A 19,939-nucleotide genomic window follows, 5' to 3' on the forward strand; every position below is an offset into this window, starting at 1 on the left:
TCATTAAATAAAATAAAGCGAGTCATAAGTCCTCGAATGAATACTCAACTAATATTCATTAAATAAAATAAAGTTTTCGAATAAACCTTATTCGATTAATAGTTTTGAAAATTATATTAATATATATATATATGTAAATATATATATAATATACTCGGGAACATCGACTCCCGGTTTTAGAAAATGTTCACCTTGGGGTTCCCTATACTAAGGGTATACGCAATTACTGCTTATCTCTAGCATAGGTATTATCCAACTGAATCAACAGATATATATCAAGATTACGAAATAGGCATGCATATATACCATATCACATGCTCCATTATATCGCAAGAATTTGCTAATTAACCATCATGCATCTATCACAAGATAATGCATTTACATATGTATACATCACAATAACAGTATAACGGGTAGAAAACTTGCTTGAGCAACTGGGGGTGACAAATGGCTTGGGACGAGTCTGGTAATCTATAAACAACATATAAGTTGGAATTAAACCAAAGTCGCTTATGAATCTATACTTTAACCAATTAGACTCTAACACTCGCTTTGCGCTCAACGATTCCCTTAAGTCGCTCGAGTACCCTCCGCTCCACCATTTTTAATAAATTAACCATTAAGGGTTTTAAGACGATTCATTCGCGAGTGCCTTACCACCTACCTAATACACTTTACATAAATGATTCATACTCCAATTAGTCCTTTAAGGTCTTTAACCTATGTTTCAAAGTAAGGCGAGGGGTAATGGTTCGTTCGCGAAACGCCGTTACTTAAAATGGTCGTTTCTCCTAAACCGTACATCGGATTCAAACGAACCACATATTAAAACGAAGCTTGTAACATGAACTATCTAATAATGGCAATGGTCAAAATCTAATAGGGAGTTCTCGGGTCCTAATGTTAAGAGCAAAAACAGTCTAAAGTAAATCGGACATTATGACGGCTATGTTTACGTTATTACCAATTTTATTCTACTCCAAACCAACCACCAATCAACCACACTTCATTCATACAACCAAAATCCAACCATACCATACTACAACAGCCCCAACAACTCAATATTACCAATTCATACTTATTTCTCAATCATGAACTAAGAGTTTACTTAAGTTTATTAACTAATCATCAAGATTTACAACTCCAAAACATAATAAAACCAACCAATCTCTAAGTCTACAAGAATCATGCTTCTCATGAACCATAACAACAAAACTAAACCTAATACTCAAGTAAAGTTAGGGTTTGGAGGGATTATACCTTCCTTGGAGAGTGGAGAATCAAGTAATTAGCTTGGAATCACCATTAAAAGTCCTTATCCAAGCTTAATCTAAACAAAAACTCAAGAACAAAAATTTAAGTTCTTGAAAAACACTATTCACCCTCTTCTTCCATGATTTTTAGGAAGAGATTGTGAATGAATTAGAAGCTCAAACTTATAGGATAGCTATATCTATGCATAAGGAGTCTTAGATAATTACCTTACTAATTAATGAAGCTTGGAACTAGGATTTTGAATTTTTTATTTCTTTGAAGAAGAAGAAAGCCGAGAGCTTTTGATGAAGAAAGTGAAATAAACTTTGTGTTTTGGTGAAATGATTTGTTGGTTGGTTGGTTTTGTTTTGATCATTTTTTGTAATATCCGGTATATATCGTGCAATTATTTTTGCTAATAGATAATTATTATATGTATTCAGTATCTATTCTGTGAATTATTTAAGTGTTAAATGTGTTTGAATGTTTAAAAATGTTATTAATTAAGTATTTCAATTTTTATATGTTCCAAATAAAATATAGATAATTGTCATATCTTCCTAATTATTTTTATGTTGATTTATGAATATATAGGAATCATATGAATTTTATAAAATCTTTTTCCGGGTATTTAAAATCTATTTTATAAAAACGGGAACCAACCGACGTCATCCCTTGTTACGTTTTTAGAACCCGAAACTCTTCCGAGAACTCCTTCCTAACCTAATTGTAATATTCAGAGCATATTTTGTATTTTGACTTTTTCGATCCGGCGTACGGTTTGTCCTGCGCAGGTCCCGGCGCAACATTTTCGATACAATATTCGTTTCGGTAAATCAATAAAACTCGTATTTTCGATAAACGGGAGCTTTTTATTAAACTATTACAATTATCACTTCGTAATACGTGTAACCACGCGCTGAGACCAAGACCGCAGTACAAATTGTACTTATTTGGATAATTATCACGAAAACCGATACCGTTTGGATCAGTTTTTATAAATAAACGTACCGTTTTATATCTGGAATGATCCAACGGGATACTAATTTTCTGTAATTATAAATAGCCTCTACCGTATTTTATTTTGTACCGGAAATCAATTGCAAACAGTATTTACAGAGTTTTTACAGAGAAAATACTATAATTATATTTTGTTCTTCGTAATCAAACACAAATTCGAAGGCGTTATTGATATCCGATTTTGGCGTACATATATTCAAAACGAAGCTACTGAAATCTAGAATCCAAATCTTCCATCAATTTCAACCCAGAAACATCAGGTGATTTCCTATTTAATTATTTATATTCGAATTTTTTGGTATTTAAATTATGAATTTTTGTACGGATGATGGTTTGAATGATTTGATGATTGTATGTTGTAGAGCTTGTTATCCTGATCATTTTGATATATTATACATCAAATTTGGAGTTCAATAACATGTTTAATTTTGGGTTTGATTCTCGGAATTTAGAAATTAGGGTTTATATTACTTTGAATGTTTTCAATTCGATTTGGGGGTTTCTTATTTCAGAATTGATAGACGTTCTAGAGGGGTGGGTTTTGTTCCCCTTGAAATTTGTAATCGATTCGTATAAGTTGTGCAAATCGACGAGGCCTGTAGAGGAGTGAGTTGTGATTTGAAGTTCTCGCCGGTGTTCTTGAAGCTTTTGGCCGGATTTTTGTTTCCAGATATCATTTAGTTTGTTTGTGGTTTGATTTGAACTCCTGACGTGATTTGGAACGAAAACCCCACCTGAATCATGTAAAACCATGCCGTTTTTGATCGAATCGGGGCTCGCCGGGGTTATTTTCCGGTCACCGGAAACTGGGTTCTTCACGACCCGTTTCTGTTCTTGGTGACCTGGAATTCCGACCCGGTTTGACCCGGTTTTGATCCAAAAGTTCCCTAAATCAGAAGTGTTTTTGGCATTTTTGCAAGTTAGTACCTGAAGTTTCCAGAACTTTAAAAATTCTGGATTCCTGTTTTGATTTTTTTCAAATTTCGGATTTCTTTTTATAAATTATTTTTAAAATTGTTTTTAATTTCAGAAAAATCCGAAAATGATTATTTTAATTTCAAAAATCATTATTTTAATTCCAAAAATTATTTTTAAATTCAAAAATAAATCTGAATTAATTATTTAATTAATTTCAGTTAATTTTTAATTGATTAATTAGTCAATTAATTCGAAAATTAATTGATTAATTGATTTATTTAATTATTAATTGATTTTAATTAATTATTTAATTAGAGTTAATTATTTAAAAATGATTTAAAAATTCCGAAAAATAGTTTGGAGCTTTAAAATATTATTTTAAATTATTTCCAAGGCTCGATAATTATTATAAAATTGTTTCGAAGCTAGAATTGGCCAACCGAACCTTGTTTATTACTTTGAAATTGATCCAACGACCCGTTTTAATTCCGAAAAATGTTTTAAAAATCATTTTAAATACCCGAAAGCCTGTTTATGACCCGAGACTTCTTTATAAATGAGATGTCATTGATTATTTGACGTGTTATGTGTTATATGTGACTTGTTGGTTGATTGTCGGTCTATATGTTCGGTGATTACTTGTTTATAGCGTAACTTTCAATCCGTTAATCGGATTTGGGTAAACGAAGGGTAGATAGAAGTGTATGTCGAATAGAATGGTATGAGTTAAATATTAATAGATACTTATGATGCCTAGCAGAGTAAGAAAGGCGTAAGAAAGAGAAGCAGGTGATTAGAAAATAGAATTTACATGTAGAAAATACAACAAGTGATCAGAGGATAGAAGCGAGGCATAAGATAAGCAGACGAGTGATTGTTTAATGGGGTCATTAGACAAGTACAAGTGAAGTTGAAATCGATTATTATAAGGCAAGTATTTCTAAACCTTTCTCAAGATACAATGCAAATATTTCTAAATTCTCTTGTGACATATTGTTAATACCCAAAATAGTTCTGTTTTATACTGTACACATTTTGAATCCTTCAGCCTTGAACCTGAGCCACAGCATTTGATCTTTGAGCCGTAAGCCTTATTCTTTGTAAACCATTTCTTGTTGATTTACCAGATACTAAACCACACAAATAAGATACTACTCCACAAATTTATATCCATCATATATACCAAACACTGGAACAGAATTGTTTACACATACAGAAACTTTTATACTCAACCATACCTTGTGATATCAAAGTACTAAAACCTTATAAAAACACTATTCATCTAATATCCGATTATCCTACCGGCTGGAGGCCACTTCTTTTATGTATTTTGACATACCCTTTTTGGTAACTATGAATTTTTACCATGCTCTTTTACAAATGTTTTATGGTTATTGATTATGATCTGGTTTTATTGAACTCTATTGTTTATCATATTGAAATGCTTTAGAATTGGATAGTTTTCTTTGTGTGGACCAGATTCGTGGTCAGACCATATCGATGGTCAAGTTAGGCCAATGTGTGCCTTCGATCCAGTAGTTAGAGCAGTGCTATGTGCTTTGCTCGGGGTTAGTGCGTGACTGATCAGCAGCCTAACCTTGGTTTTAAAAACTTAAAATGAATATCCAATTCTATTGACTGTTTAACAGGAAACTTGATTCCTTTGAATCCCCTCGTTTATTATTGTTTAACGTCAGTTATTGATAATATGACTTGCTGAGCTAGTTAGCTCACTCTTGTGAATCTTTTTATGTATTCTACAGTTAAGAAGAATACGGTTGATAGCGAGGATTCCCAGTTCAATGTTCGAGCTAGAATTCCAGATTATGATTGATCGAGCTAGCAGGAGCTTAATGCAGTAGTGAGATAGTAAGGTTGTAAGAATAATTTCATATCAGTTGTAAATTAAATTAGTTGGGATTTGGTACGTTGTAATAAAAGTTAAGGTTGTGGCTTGTTTTCATACTTTAACTTGTTGCGATCCGTGGTTAAGTAAAGCAGGGTCCTTGCAAATAATATTTTATATACAGGTTTATATTTTGTGTATGTGTTGTGGACCCCAAACTTCTGACCCGGGTTTGGAGGGCGCCACATTTTTAACCATGAAAATTTGTGTGGTTATTAATCAACCACACATCCTTCCCTTATGTCATGCTTAGGTCATCCTGTGATGTCACCCTCCCACACTTGTCCTCTTCTTGTTGGTGAGGTGACATCACTCCCCTCTAACCCTTTGCTTAACTCTTAATCACTTGGCTAATGACCGCTGATCTGTTATACGGTTCGCTTAACTTTCGTTCTCGTTTATCGTTTGAGGGATCATACCCGGGATCTTATTACTTGGGTTTCCTTAACCTTTCTCAGTATATTATATTCCTTTTATGATCCTCTCTTATAATCCTTTAATTTAAATCCTTTTTATCTTGTTATCTTATGCTCAATTCTTTCGGTATCTGGTGGATTTTCGGGAAAAATCAAAGTGTTCGGAATTGGATTCTGACGATCTTTACATACACTTATATACCTTATACAGTACTAATAAGATCTCAGAATATCAATCAAAGAACCCCTACATAGTGTGGCATGAAAAGTTTTCTTATTCAGCAATATCAACAAAAACACTATTCATAAGGGTTACAAAAAGTTCAAAATTTTGGGGTTATTACAATCCACATTCATCAAAATCGAATTACAAACACCGAGTTATCAAAATTACAAATCTTATCAATTAATCAAGTAAGTTGATCCATTTCTTTCTCAAAAACCAAAGCATCATTCGGCCCTAATCTATCCAAAACAACACGTGACTCCCAAAATTAACATGCAAAGTTAATTTCACAAATACCACTTAACTTAAATCAAATTCTAACAAGAAATAACTTTTAAGACATTTTATTTTGAATGGAAACCGAAACCAAACTCGAATTTAAGCAAAACCTATCATGCATGCATCATTTTTATTCTTTATATCCTAATCCATTCTTATCCAAACCTAACTATCAACATTCAACCATTCTTCCAAGTTTATCAACAAATTTCTGAACTAAATTCGTTAAAAACCAAGAATAATATTCGAGCTTTAAAAATCTACACATGCAAATATCAAAATCGAGTTTAAGGACCTTTAAAGCTCAGTTAATACATCATAGATCACCGCCGGTTCACCGGAGTTCATCACCAGTGGCGGCAAGGGTTCAGGGTTGTCAAAACTCGGCCCCCAACTCGAAACCTCACCGATTTATCAAACAAAACTCATAACAAATTAACATGCAAACACTGAACATCATTTTTTCTGCAAGAATTCAACCAAAAATCGAATTAAAACAAGAACTGAGAGCTTCCTCTCCAATCGATCGCCGGCACACATACACTCACACACATGCGAACATGTATGTATATATATAAGATATAGGGAGCTCAATTCTTGAATTAAAATAGAGTTTAAGGAAGGAATTGGAGAGAGTGTGCGGGAGAGAGAGAGATTACCGAGAGAGAGGAAAAGAGAGTTCAAGAGAGAGAGAAGAGAGACGGTGAAGAGAAAGAAAGAAAAGGGGGAAGATGAGGGAGTATAAATAGAACATTTTAGGGGCAATTTAGTAATTAACAAAATCCCTTCTTTCCTTTTTATATTTTTGATTTACAAACTAATTAAAATAATATAATTTCTCTCCACATTATTCACAACTAACTTAACTTTCATTTTTATAAAAATAAAACACAAAACTAGCTTTTCTCTTATATTTTTAAATAAATTATTGCACAAATAGATTATTTAATATGGATTTTACAAATACATCCAAATAATAGAAGTAAACTTCATAAAATCATTTTAACATATTAAAACATCAAAATAAATCCAACTTCTATTTTTAAAAAGTCCCTTGGACTATTTTAAAGACAATAAAACAAATTTCGCACCTCAATCACATTTCACTAATTTTATAAAAATGTTTAAAGATCAATAAAATCCTTATAAATCCTTTTATAAATATTTAAAATTCCACAAATCTTAAATTTGAACATGCACACATTAATCAACATGCAAATAGACAATATCATCAAATATATTTCACATTCATGTTTTTAAACACTTCTAATCCTTTTTTATTACGGGTTCCATTCAACTTGACGGCCCGACGACACAGCTTGATCCCTCAGCTGACTCATCAAACTAAAACAAGTTACGCTACGTTCTCAGTTACTATTATACAACAATGACAATTAACCACAAAATCATTTAACTTTTTATTTTTAACGTAAATTCACAATTACAGCACAAAATTGTACTTTATTCACTTAATCACGTCGCGAAATTCCCAGTCGCTACACTATGAGCTCCATTCAATTTTGACTAAAATAATGAGCTTTGTTAGTTTACCCAGTGGGTACCCGAATGGTAGTGGCCGCAGGTTCTCTACGATAGAAAAATCAAAAAAAATAATGAGCTTTGTTAGTTTGATAACATAAAGCATCTAAAATTCGGAGAGACGCTGTGCATGTATTCCATGTACACACAACCATTGACTCAGGTTTGTCTCAGTCACTTATCTTACTTTTTTGTTGTTGTTGTTGTATTATTATTTATAATTTTGTTCATTTTTATATTTATCACACACCATTTCTGTTGTCGTGCACTAAGCCGGGGTTTTTACGAAAATACTCCCTTTATTTTTTCAAATAGGGACATGACGGCGTAAATTTTACCCTTCCACACACACGGCTCGAAGCAGGAAAAACGGGTATGTTTAGTTTGATCATGAAAAAAGATTACCAAGTGCTGGAGGCAAATTGAAGCATTGAAGATGAAACGGGCCCGACAAGTCCATCATAACAAAATCAAAAGATCTTACCCTTTACTCCCGAATTTTAATTAGAAAGGAAAATAAATGGTGGGTGAGTAAAGCAGTTTAACTTGCATTCATATTTGTGCTCCCGAGTTTTTAAAAGAGCGAAAAAACTCGGGAACGAGGCCTTACAAATCGAAAAAGCCCAACACAACACAAGCCATTTGAATTCTGTCCATCTTTCTCCCCCTTTGTTTCTGAACATATAACATGCAAAGACACACTCATCTCATCTCTCCCGTACATACAAAATTCACCACCAATTGGAGTATGAGTAAAGCCCTGGAACCCTAGGGCAACTTGATTCGAGGACTACCGTCCGCCTCAATTCCCAATCTCTGTATTTATAGCTCTCATACTCTTGTATCTATACTTCTTTTTTTACATGTAATAGCTATATGAGCAAGTCGTTACATATATTATTTCGAGATAATTGGTAGGCTAGTGTAGAATTGTAAGCTAGGGTTTTACTTTCTTTTTGTTTAGTTTTATACACTGTGATGGAATTGGGGAGTTCTGGTGGTTCCTTGGAGAAATCGATAAATTTCGCGATGAAAAAGCCGAGATTGGAAGAAGAGATGTCGAATGGAGGAGGCGGAGATGATGTACGAGAGCTTGTAATTCAGTACAAGATTGCACTCGCTGAGCTTACATTTAACTCCAAGCCGATTATTACTAATTTGACTATTATTGCGGGCGAGAATTTGCCGGCTGCTAAGCCTATTGCTGCTACTATTTGCTCTAATATCATTGAGGTGAAGGAAAACAGTTTAATATATTGTCGTTTATGTTCGAGTTAGTGTAGTTGGTTTTACGTTCTTGTTAGGTCTCAATGTCGATTATAAGGAGCAGGGAGACTAATGATGATTAGAATTAAATTTGTTGATTGTTTATTTTAGTGTTTGTTCTAATATATTCTGTAATGTGATAAATGGAAATTAAATTGATGATGTTTCTTTGCAGCTTCTCGATCTTCTACTTTGGGTGCTTTTATATATTGTAATATTCCGTTTCATTTGAATCTCGTAAATTCAACCCTACTCATCCGCACTGGTTTTTTTGGCTTCAGTGTGTTAAGTTTGTGTAAATGCTCTGACAGTGTCAATTTACCCCCTGCACTTATGGTGTATATTCAGTTCTAATAATTTTTAGTTGTTCAATTCCATAAACTAGCTCGATCTTTATTCTTCTTTGTAAGGAAGGCATATTCCAATAGCATACTTATAATGTGCAAAGCTTGATTTGAAGATTTGATACGCTAATCTGTTTCTCAGTTTTAAATTTGAAACGTGACTTCAAAACACCTGTTAAAGCACTAGAACAGTTAATGATCTGTACTGTAGCTTGGGAATTATTTGGATATTGGCCGAAAATGATATCTTAGGAAATATCTGATATGTAATCTCCTGTGTTGTATTTAGAAGAAGAATAATGTATTGTAATACAATCTAGGTTCCAGTTTGGTTTGCTATTGTTCTTCCATACTTATAATATTACATATGCCTGCTTATAATACTATCGTTCCTTAAGGATGGGGTGGTTGATTAGCTGTTCTTGGTTTGGATATGTAACAAAATAAATAGTCTGGCATTTGCATTTTGATTCTTATATCTTAAGAACTTTGGAACAATGATCATCCGGATGCACTTGGTAGTTCATTGCTATCTGTAGGTGGTAAAATATGTTTATTTTATCTTATGAGCAGTTTGAGCCTTCCATGTAATGCCTCCCAACATATATAGGTCTTATGTTTTCGGCAAAAACTAGATTCCCCCTCCCCCTCCCCCTCCATCATTTTCATGTTCATCCTATGCTGTGTAAATTTCATTGTATAGATGTTAAGAACTTGTAGTTGGAGTGTTTGTCCTTTGATCAGTGCAGGACCTCTGACATTTGAGATATATTAAATCTTTGGTTGCATAATTTTTCTTGTTGCCTGCTTGTGTAAGACAGCACACGGCGTACAGCCATGTGAGCATTTGGATGATTGAGGTTAGGTATTATTATTATTCTTTATTTTACAAAGCGAAGAGATTTGTAGAATTCGCTTGTTTCTCGTTAATGAAGACACATGCACGACTTCATTATCAGGTTAAGTAACGAGGTTGGGTTGGTCTTCAGTTGCAGCTAGACATTTATTTAGAAGTTGTCAAATCCATTGAAACTTTGAATATGTCCAAAGTAACGAGGTTAAGTACTGTTTAGGCAAACATTGTAGTATGAATTGTGAAAAGCTACCATGATTTGTTGGAGTGTACTGTTTAGGAAATTTATCTATTGCAATAAAACATGGCGATTGTTACTCTCCAGTAGAGTGAAAACTAAAGACTCTTTTATAAATATTTTTTCTATATCGTACATCTTGCTGCATTGAATATCTAAAGGACAGTTCTATTATAGAAAAGTTTGTTTCATTTTTGATCTAAATTTGTTTCCGTTGTTAGAATATTAGTACTCGCCATTGGCAACTGCAGTCCACAGTTTATTGATCTAGTGTCCTGGAAGTTCAGGCTGTGGCATATTGTGATCTGACCAAGATTATTGTTTTATAGGTTCCTATCGATCAAAAACTTCCATCCCTGTATCTTTTAGACAGTATTGTGAAGAATATTGGGAGGGACTACATAAAGTGCTTTGCTTCCAGACTACCTGAGGTTTGTTATAATTAATCTATGAGACTCTGTCACCACTTCAAACAAACAAAGGAGTAGGCTTCTCACCATTTTTTCCTTATTACTTTAATCTCTGTCTCTTACTTTACTATGCGAAATACTTAGTAACATGTTTTCAAGGTGCCATGATATACCTTATGTTTAAACCGCGACCGCAGAAATTAGATAGATGCCTAATCAGTGACCAGTTAAATGTTGATGTGGTGATTTCATAATCTATTTAAGTATCTTTATTTCAAGTAGTACCATGTGATTTGCCTCACAGTTTCACAGAATTTTAAGGCATTGCAGTTGTGATAGATATAACTAATATTCATTAATAAAAAACAATATTTAATGATAAAAAACAAAGCCATGTTATGTAATTTCCGTGTGCTTCAGTTGTGTGTATTACTATATATTGTTTACTGCTCCACAATGTTTATCTATCAAATTGTAATCTCCTTGAAACCAGTATATTAAATTGACAAATATTTTGTTAAATTTCCTTTTGCTGGTGCATCCCTTAGGTTTTCTGCAAGGCCTACAGACAGGTTGATGCTGCAGTACATTCTGGCATGCGGCATCTTTTTGGGACATGGAAAGGTGTATTCCCTCCTCAGTGTCTTCAGATGATTGAGAAAGAACTTGGCTTTACACCTTCCATAAATCGGTCAGCTCTAAAAGCAACATCTAAGCCTGATTCACTGCCCCAGCGTCCAGCTCACAGCATTCATGTGAATCCCAAGTATGTAGAGACAAGGCAGCATCTACAGCAGCCAAGCAGGGTAAGGCAACTCGTATCTCTAATTCCTTTTTACTGTTGTATTTGTGCAACACAGCTTGTCAGGCAAACATGTGTGTTGTGCCCATACACTTGTAGACAGGAGAGACCCAGAACTACCCGGGAGAATGGGGTATTTTTAATTTTATTTCTGTCAGGTATATTCGGGCAATTGTATTGGACTAGTTTTTGACATTGATAATGGAAGATATTCTATTGGTTTCCTCCAAGTTGTCAAGCGTAAATAAATGATATTATTTGTAATTTGTAAATGAATGCCAGGTTTCGTACACCTTTCCACCTTATAGAACAGTACAAACTAATGAAATCATTTGTCGAGCTTCTGTTTATGGTGTTTGATCTGGTTTACAGTCTGAGAGATATGTTGTCGCATGTTTTTTCCTGAGTTTGTATGCAAGACCAAATGCAGATTTTCTTGGGCGAAGTTTGTTTCGGATATTTTCAGCGCATCCTTCTCAAAACCATGCTTTAATAGCTTATATTTATTCTAGAGTTAGTTGGAAAAAACTTCCTTTTTAGTTATAAAATTATTATTATTTCACAATTTCTACAAAACCTCAGTACTAAAGACCTAGGAAATGCCTGAATCACTTTTTCCGTAACTTTAGTTACTTTGTCCTATATGAACCTCTACATCTTGTTTACTATATTTCCAGTAATATTACATAGATATAGGCATCACACATTGTGCTAATCGCCTAATTACTGCAAGTAGTACATGCATGCATAAACGCTATTGTAAAATAGTCACCACTTGTACATTAATGGAATGAATAATATAACTACTACTATAGCAGTATCAACCCTAAAGTTCTCCCACATAGTTTAGATTATCTTGGTCTTGTGCTGATTTTTCTCCAATATCTTGTGAGGAAAATAAATTGACCAATCACACAAGTACAAACTTTGTGAATTCACCAGAGAATGCAGAGAGGCTGGAGAGACCTATCAACCGTTTTTCGAGGGGACAGGGAGCTGATCTGTGTCATAGGATGCATGTAATACATAATTTAATCTAGATCTTAAAACAAATGTATCATTCTTTATAATTATTTCTTTCTCTTTTTTTGCAGAATATGCAGCAGCCTATTAAAAATGCAACAACCGATCCTTTTCTGGGTAAGAATACAGTGCACACAGAGTATCAAAATGGTACTGATATCTCTAGGCAACCAGGGTCTGGAATACTGAAAACCGGTTATAGGGCTACAAATCAAGGATGTGAGAGTCCTTGGTATGGTGCTGACTGTGGTGATAAAGAGACCACATTTAACCAAAGAAATGATTTTAATACAAAAACTATGCTTCTTAGTTCTTCATCTCCTCAACCTGCGAACAATGATGCAAAGTCACATTCTAGTCACGGCATTATGAGTAGTCTAAACAGTAGTGGGATGGAGAGTTCGTTGTCTTCAGGGGAAGTAGAGTACATGTGGGATGATGTGAAATCTAGATCAAATGTTCAGAGTGCAACCTGCAAGTCAAAAAGAGATCCGCGGTTAACTAGTGATTCTGAAAGATTGGTACGTTTACTTGAGGAATGTTCAAGTGTAGACCTAATTATATAATATTTATTCTGATGGTCACAATTGAATGGTAGAAATATTTCCCAGATGAAAGCATAAATTCTTAGACTACTTCTTTCAGATCTCCTTTCATTTTAGATTTGTGTTATTTAGCTTTTATGCCAGTGAAACTCTGAATAGGATGAAAGTCCGAATAGGATGATCATCACATGGTATGATACTTGGGAAAAAGAAACTACAAGATGCGACTATGAAGTTATCTTTGATTTGACCGGCTTATACTTTTTAATCCAATTTATTAAAATCTGTTTTTCTGTCGGGTTATGAATTTGTCTACCACATCCAACTACAACAAGCTATGCATATTTAAGTAAAACTGATTCCAAGATTTTGCTCATTTACCTTTTGGGCTGTTCAGGATATTTTAAAGTGCAGGCCCGCTTTTTAGTCTAGTACTCTGGTGGTCCCTGGGGTGCCTTTATGTCTTCCCTGATTTATTTTATACAAGTTCAGTACAGTATTTATATATATCTGATCTGCCTCCTTAGCTTGGTGTTTCTAAGCTCACGGCTACAAGAGCTTTACCTAGGTTTAGTGCATTTTGTGTATTGTTATTAAGCCTCATGAGCCTCATCTAGGTTTAGTTAAGTACCTATTCTCTTAGTCTACTATGCATGGCAAATTTTAAATCTGCTGAACTTTGAACATGGAAAAAACCCATGGGACCATGGGGTAGCAACTCATCTGTAGGTAAGATCACAGTTTAAATCTCATGAGAGACGACTGCGCACATCTGATTTTATTCTGCTTTAGATTTACCTGGATTTTTTTTCTGGATTCCCTCAAATTGCTAGGGTTTGTGTTCCAGAGATTTGGGAGAGTTAATGGAACAAGTTAAAAGGTGTTGACATAAAACAATCAGCCTTTTAGTTAATTTACAGGATGATATTGGCCTGACTTATCTCGGAAGAGTAAAGTCAACAACTGTTGCCTTATATTTGACCATTATAAATGTTGGCGTGTTAGATAACTGGATGATGTGACATTGACAATTTTTTTGTTAACCCTTGATGCAATTGATGCCTAAATGCCAACAATCCTTCAATTCTTTTGGCTGATTTTCATATGCTATTTGCAGGACTTTCATACTTCTCTGCTGAAATCACAAAACCTACCTGAATTTGAGTCGAGGGTTGATACAGAAGCTTCTGATGATTTTCTACCTTTAGAAAATGGTAGCACATCGATCTGGCCAAGGGAGTCATATGCAGTAGGTGGGACGAGCTATCCTAGTTCCGGTCAAATGATAGTAGGCAGCTCCAAAGGCCATTATACATCTACGAGGGATCCGTCAGCAAATACGAATTCCCTGGTCAGGAAACCCTTACCTTCAACTAATATTGGATATTCAACCAATGAATTGCCAGGCTCCTCTGGATCTGTAAATCCAAAACTCTACACTCCAGCTATGGCAACGTTGTCTGGACAATTGCCATTGCACCAGCGTCCTCCATCACCTTCATTATCTATACTCCATTATGGTAATCAGGGTCATCATCGATCCGAGAAAGAACTATCGCTATCTCAAACCTTACCTCACCTGGATGCCAGACCTCAAATCCCGGGACAATTGAATTTGAGCTTGTATAGACAGTTCCCTCTCAATCCAGGAATTGCAATAGAGAACATTCATTCTCATAACTCCCACAAGTTGCAATCCCCTAATTTACAGGCTTTGTCTTCTGTGAAACCTTCTTCCGAGCAGGGGCACAATATTCCCTTTCTGCAACAGAGTCAGCCAGTACACACAGTGTCAACCTTATTGCCTTCTCATTCTTCTGTGCAGCTTTCTCTACCTAGTGGTCCTCAACCAATCCAATCAGAGGCAAAAGTTGCATCAGGATCCGACGGAAACTCTTCTTATAAAATCTTATCAGTTTCCTCCATCCTTCCTCAGGGCCAAGTAGAAAAACCACCAGTGCTAAATGGTCCTCCACTCACCCCTCTTTCACGCGGTGCCTCTGAACAATCTAAAACTATGGTCAAAGCTATACCTGGTCCAGTCTCAAGTCTTTTGGGTACATTAATGGAAAAGGGTTTAATATCTGCTTCAACAAAAGACTTGTCTGCTTCTGGTCCGCCGCAGATTATCAGTAGGCCTGAGAGCCAGAGACAAGAAATTGTGGTTGCTCCTCTGGTCACTAGTTCCTTCCTTCAAGTTTCTTCAACTGTCGCACCTTCATCTAGCAGTTTTGAGATATCAGGATCTGTGGTCGCTCATCCAGTGACTACTTCCTTTCATGAAGTTTCTCCACCTCTTGCTCCGTCATTTACCAGTGAAGTGCTATCTTTGTCGAACTCCGATGCTAAAAGCTGCACCACCGTACCCGTAAGCAGCTTGGAAGAGACAAAAGATCTAATAGGCTTGGAGTTTACACCGAAGGTGATTAGAGAGCTCCATCCAGTAGTGATCAACAATCTTCTTGAAAATCTTTCTCATCACTGCAGCATTTGTGGAATGAGAATGAAAATTATTGAGCAATTTGACAGACACATGGAGTGGCACACGGTAAAAAATCTCAAATTGAACAATTCAAACAAGAGTTCAAGGGGATGGTATTTGGGTTCTAATGCTTGGATTGATAAAAAGGTTTCTAATCATGAAATTGAGGACATCTTGGATGTTCCTGGTATAGCATTAGGAAATAATACTGAGCAGATGGTTCCCACTGATGAAAATCAGTGTGTGTGTGTTTTATGTGGCGAGCTGTTCGAAGATATATATTATCCAAAGAAGGACCAATGGATGTTTAAAGGAGCTGTGTACCTTAATCTCCCGAGTAACGGTGATATGGACACTAGTGATGCTGCATCTAACGGCCCTATCATTCATGCAGACTGCATAACAGAAAGTTCTACTCATGATTTGGGACTAACCAGCTTATAGTGGTATGTCCCCAGTGTTCTACGAGTGTTTACTTGTTTTTCAAATTCTTTTTCTTTGAGCTTCACAATAAATTTGTATTTTGAGATAAATTGAAGCATTAAGTAATTCGTTTCTGGACTTGAAAATGCATCTAAGCATAGGAACGCTACTTGTTAAAGCATTATTTAGAGCAATTTTAAACCTCAGTACCTAACACAAGCTTTTACAGTAATCTCCTGTAGCTGGCTTTTTCCTTGTTCAGTTTGTGAGGACAATAATAGATAGTACGCTCTTGACATCAATTATATATTAATTTCTTTTAGGCCATGACCAATGCCCCAGAGCAGGAGAAGGTGCCTTGGAATGTTAACAACTGTGATTTACTCTAGCATGCCTCAACTAGATTTGGACATTGGAAAATAGGAAATGTTTCTGATGTGAGATTGCTCTTTGTTTCATTTGCAGGAAAATGATGCATAATGTGGGAGTGACTTGGAAATCATCATAAGGGCTACACAACAAAGAGAAACTACAAAGAACATATTCATGCTCAATATTAACAATCAATGTGCCCAATCTTCTGTTTGTTATAGCACCTTGGTTCCAATCTTGTGTTGCCTGCTTATATTTTCTCTTCTCTGGATTACCTTTCCTATGGTTTGTGGAAAGTTATATATAAATGCAAGATAGTTTACTTCTCAAATGTTGTTTACAAATTTAATGACGCCTGTTCAGGTTTGTTACCTTGTATTAAGTTTTTCATCATTTCTGGTACTGTAGAAGCAAATTTTAGTAAATGTGCTAGAAGCAGAGGAGAAGCACTTCTGTGACTGAGGTTTACCTATTTCTGCTGCTTTATTTTTTGGTGATGGATTTTATTTTATTTTTTTAGTACAGACCGTATTTGTAAAATCTTTCAGTTATTCAGACATGAACCTATCTCATTATGCCTCTAGGGGTTATTAGACCGTATTTATTTTTTTAGTACAGACAGTATCTGCAGATGCTTTAGTACTAGTTTTTTTTATAATAGTACCCTGTAACTTATTGACATGGTTGTAATTGTAAGCAGTGTTTTGATCTTGTCTGGGTTATGTAGTGGATTAGGCTGTGGATTGGGCTAGGTTCCAACTTGCAAACGGGCTCGCATATGTGAAGTGGGCTAATGTGTAGATAATAAGTAAGGGTAGATAATATGTACGGGTGAGATATATAGAGTGTAGTATTCTCTTTTGAATCAAAAAATACCATTTCAATGCATCAAACTTGTGCAAGTCTGGAGAAAGAATTATGGAGTCCGAGGTACATTTCCTGTAATTTTCAACAAAAGTTTGTCGGTTTATGCTTCAAGCCTTCAATCATTATTCTTTTAAAATTCTCATTTTACTATCTCCCTCCCGTATCAAACGATTACCTTTTCCTATACATATCCTTCATGTGATCTCCTTATTTCTTGTATAGCTTTTCATTCGTGCTAACCTGTTTGTGTCTTTTAATCCTAGAAGGCTTCCTTTTCCAAAAGATGTCCTAATTTCTAAGTATATGGAAGACGGGGAAATTCCTCATAGAACCAATTTTTTCCAGCTAGTTCAGTATTTACTCAAAAGTTTGGTATAGATGGTTAATACATTGTTAAAATTTCAAAATGAATGTAGTATATGTATTCCACTATTGATTAGATGGATATGTAGAGCATATCACATTTTGTTTTGTTGTAAAATAATACCTAAAATAAAGGCATTTAGTAAAATAAATTAATTTCATGGCTGGTGCTGCTGTGTAACTATCTTTATCCTGACATGGGATTGCGTATCACTACAGGTATATGTATGGTAGTTTGAATACGAATGTACTTGTGCTATGTATTTGGTGATTGTGCTCTGACCTAGGTCACAATCATAGTTTGGCTTGTCTGGTTAGTGTCCTATCAGGTTTATGGATGCAGGAGTATGATAGTCCAGCACATTCTTGTTTTAGTTGAACAAGTATCTTTAGTATTTAGAAAACTTTTGGACTAGGATAAAGTGTAGGTATCAGGGCGCCCAAAATGAACAGATCTGCTCGTCAGACTCGACTCATATAAGTCAACTTATTAAAGACTCAACTCGTTAAAATTGACTCAAACTTGACTGGATAAGATATATACATAAAATATATATTTTAATTTATATATATAATATATTACAATACATGAATACACTAATATATAGTTCAATGAACAACTATTAATTATCTAATCCGTGGTCATCCGCGAAATTGAATATATTAAATTATGAACATGCATTGAAAAATATGTTTGAAATTATATTTTTAATAAAAAATTATGCAAAAACTCGAACTCGATTCGAACTCGACTCGACTCGAAATGTTCGTGAAAAACTCGAACTCGACTCGTTTTTTAACGAGTTCGAGTTCGAACAACATAAATTGATTTTTAAGGTAATTGAGTTTGGCTCGATAAAGTTTTAAAAAAACTTGAACTGCAACTCGATAAAAAAAAACTCGACTCGACTCGACTCGGTTCATTTACGACCGTTCTAGCCTGTAATGTTTAGCAAATACTATGAACATATATGTTTTGTTTTTAAAACTTATAGACATGTTGAAGATCAAATTATTAGTGGAATAAGTTTCATCTAGCTGGGGAAACGTTCATAATAAGCCAATTTTTGACTCGTTAATTTGATTTTCGATGGATTAAATGAATTTTTATTTATTTTTATTGGGCTTTTTTCATAAATACAATTGTTTTTACAAAGTAATAGTATATGTGCAACCTCACATGCAATTGTCTGTGATATAACCTTATATGCATTTTTTACAGTACTTTTGTAAAAAGGATTAAAACATAGATATTTTTGAAAACTTCCTTTATTTTTAAGATAAATAATTTCTAATCTGATTTTAGACTGATTTAGTATGTGGTTAATCTCCGGCAACTTATACAACACTGCCCGGAATCGGAAACCCTGAACACTTGGCCATCCAACTCTTTACTCCAGTTTATTTTCAAAAACAGTTGTGACGTGTGCTATCTATAATGTGACATGATTAATGATATTAGATAAATCTTGAAAAAATAGATTTGAAATTTAATAAACTGATCATGGATTTGTTTGAAGAATTAATAAGAAAGAAGTATAGGGTTCTTTTTTATAATGTATGTGACTTGCATATCATTTGCTATGCTAATTAGCATGTTATTTATTTTCACTTAACTTTTTTAAATAGAGATATATAGAGTGATTATAGTGGTTAAAATGAGTCGCATGAGTCGCCGTGGAGCAGGGGCGGATCGTGGGCTGGGTTAAGGTTGGCTCCGGTCAAAATCCACCATCCGCTTTAACATTTTATACTCCAATATAATTAAAAAAAAGACCAGCCCACTTATATATCTTTACCCATTGCATAGTAATCCACACACATCATCTAACTTGTCACAAATAGCAAAATAGACCCAATTTATACCGGGCTTGTCATCATAATGAAACCTGTTATGCAAATTATATACGGTTAAATACAAATAAAATAAAATAGAAAAATGAATTCTAAACTAGGTTGTGTTTATGTCCATTCTTCATCTTCAATTGTATTGTTTATTCCGCTTGTTTTTTTGTTGCTGATTCCCGGGTCCTTGTTGCTGCAATTACGTATATAATGTAATTATCTAAACTAACTTAAATATAAATTCTAGTTACTACATATAATTTTTTTTGGTTATTTTAAGTGTTTGTTTGATTGATAACTGTACATGATTGTTAAATTCGGCGAATGTACGTGATAAAGTGATAGATGAATTCTACGCTTAAAAAAATCGCCGAATACAATTTAAATGATGTGAATAAATCTTTTTTTTGCAATTTCGCATTGTAAAGTAGTATCGTTATTACTTATATTTTTGCATATGTTAGATTTCAAGTTAAGAGTATGGTTAAATTATGTGATTTTGCTTTTACATGAAATACTAGTTTGCTCATTATCCTTTTAGTGATTGA

General features: G+C 34.4%; 1 protein-coding gene across 1 annotated transcript; it reads left to right on the forward strand.

Moving 5' to 3' along the window:
* Positions 1-8,132: 8,132 nt before the first annotated feature.
* Positions 8,133-16,906, forward strand: LOC141707886 (polyadenylation and cleavage factor homolog 4-like). Its single transcript, XM_074511311.1, has 6 exons — positions 8,133-8,791; positions 10,589-10,690; positions 11,218-11,475; positions 12,566-13,015; positions 14,157-15,967; positions 16,410-16,906. The coding sequence occupies exons 1-5, from the start codon at positions 8,537-8,539 to the stop codon at positions 15,963-15,965; spliced, it is 2,874 nt and encodes a 957-aa protein (XP_074367412.1). The 5' UTR covers positions 8,133-8,536; the 3' UTR covers positions 15,966-15,967; positions 16,410-16,906.
* Positions 16,907-19,939: the final 3,033 nt, after the last annotated feature.

Source organism: Apium graveolens, chromosome 2, assembly GCF_009905375.1.
Source record: "Apium graveolens cultivar Ventura chromosome 2, ASM990537v1, whole genome shotgun sequence".
Classification (NCBI taxonomy): Eukaryota; Viridiplantae; Streptophyta; class Magnoliopsida; order Apiales; family Apiaceae; genus Apium; species Apium graveolens.

Excerpts from the sequence above, each read along its gene's own strand:
- LOC141707886 (XM_074511311.1), top strand. The coding sequence starts at position 8,537 with ATGGAATTGGGGAGTTCTGGTGGTTCCTTGGAGAAATCGATAAATTTC. Across the intron at positions 8,792-10,588 it reads TTTGCTCTAATATCATTGAG|GTTCCTATCGATCAAAAACT; the intron begins GTGAAGGAAAAC and ends ATTGTTTTATAG. Across the intron at positions 11,476-12,565 it reads ATCTACAGCAGCCAAGCAGG|AATATGCAGCAGCCTATTAA; the intron begins GTAAGGCAACTC and ends CTTTTTTTGCAG.